The sequence below is a fragment of the Condylura cristata genome, unplaced genomic scaffold, assembly GCF_000260355.1.
Source record: "Condylura cristata isolate star-nosed mole 26May11 unplaced genomic scaffold, ConCri1.0 scaffold00025, whole genome shotgun sequence".
Classification (NCBI taxonomy): Eukaryota; Metazoa; Chordata; class Mammalia; order Eulipotyphla; family Talpidae; genus Condylura; species Condylura cristata.
Window position 1 is genome coordinate 19,743,963 of NW_004567126.1, and position 1,594 is coordinate 19,745,556.

The window sequence follows — 1,594 nt, forward strand, 5'->3', positions numbered from 1 at the left end:
AAATAGATTACTCTAGAACTCAGAGAAGCCTACCTGGCAAGGCCTTATAAATAAGATGGAATTAACTGGATCTTGAAGGATGGGAGATTTGGACACATGGTCACGGTAGATGAGACGACTCCAAAGAGGAAGAGCACAAAGCGAGGGAGGTATGCCAAGTCACGGCTGTTGGAAGGGGAACAGTCGCATGGCTGGGCTAATTTTGCTGAGGGCACAGGTAAATGACAGAAGAATGTTACCTGCTCAACATTGTTCATATCAAGCCAGTCTTGATCTTCCAGGTCAACTGCCATTTCTTCCAAATACACACAGCGACTGGGGATGCCATTCCCACTTTTTAAACTTGGGTCACCTGAAAATGGTTTTAATAAGCTCGGTTATGGATACTTCTTCTATGTTAAACAGGTAACTAATTTTTGACAGCATTTCTCTTGAAGTCTGACTCAGAAAAAGTAGTGATCTGACACAACACACAGTACCTAAAGGTTTAAACCTTTTCCCCTGCTAGTCAAAGGGTATCGGCTTTGTTATACACTTTATATGACATTAAAAAGTGAACCCCAGACATCAGTACTAACTGTGGGATTAACAAGAGACAGGGCACAAGGGTTTTCCCATATTTTTATAGATGCTTGTTGGGGCTTCCCTATGAATATTTAGATCTCCTCAGAGAATAAAATGGGTTGGTTACTATTCTCATTTCCTTTTTAAGGTAGTAAAGGAGATAGCTATATGCTCCAGTCCATATCAAAATGGGCATGAAAGTTATATTAGTGTCTAAATACTATTTTAGGTCATACCAGAGTTTCACTGAAATCTAAACCCTGTGTTCTAGGGAGTGTGAAAGATTTCTATAACCATGAGACACAACAGGTTTCCTAGAGCAACTTCCTAACTCAGGAAGAGTAATGAATAGAGTGGCTCTCTGTAACTCACTGTTGTCCAGAGTAATCAGGAAGATCCTTTGGATCATGTGATTGATGTTGAGTTGCTCACATATTTCCTGCTGTGAACGGAATGAGCGACTAATCTCAGCCACAGAGTAATCAAATTCATCCAGGCTCTCTGACACACTGTTATCTGAATCATCCGGGCTAGCTGGGAGTTCATCTGCCAGAGAACATAAGCCATTAACAGTTTCACACTCTCTTTAAGAGAGAACTGAGAATACCATCAAAAATAATAGATATAACCAAGACAAGGATAATTTTAGATATAAGCAAGTTAATTATCTCATTAGTGAGCACCATGAGTCAGGCAACATCTAAGTACAGGATTCTGAAATCCCTGGCTATAAATCCTACTAATTCTACAAAGTGAAAATTTTATTCTTCCTACTCATTATTAATTATACTGCATGCTGCCAAAAACAGTAATATTATCTTCCCTACAGAATTCTAGTGGACAAGAAATTAACCAATAGATCCACATGCTTCTAAAAGACTATTTCTTGATTTTAAGAGAACATATTTTGTTAGAATAATTCTAAATATTACAGGAAAATATAATATAAAGTCTTCTCTGAACCAACTCTGTAAGGACAACTACTTTTAACTTAAAAGTATTCCAGATTAGGCCCTCCCTGGTGGCGCAG

At 38.4% G+C, this 1,594-nt stretch overlaps 1 protein-coding gene across 2 annotated transcripts in view; it reads right to left on the reverse strand.

The window, feature by feature from the left end:
• UBE4A (ubiquitination factor E4A) overlaps positions 1-1,594 on the reverse strand; it is a 34,636-nt gene that overhangs the window by 26,450 nt on the left and 6,592 nt on the right. For both annotated transcript variants that reach the window (XM_012729797.1, XM_004689212.2), the window contains 2 exons: positions 937-1,110; positions 240-352 (listed from right to left, as the gene is read on the reverse strand). In XM_012729797.1, the coding sequence (XP_012585251.1) occupies positions 240-352; positions 937-1,110 (287 nt within the window). The remainder of the gene's footprint in view (positions 1-239; positions 353-936; positions 1,111-1,594) is intronic.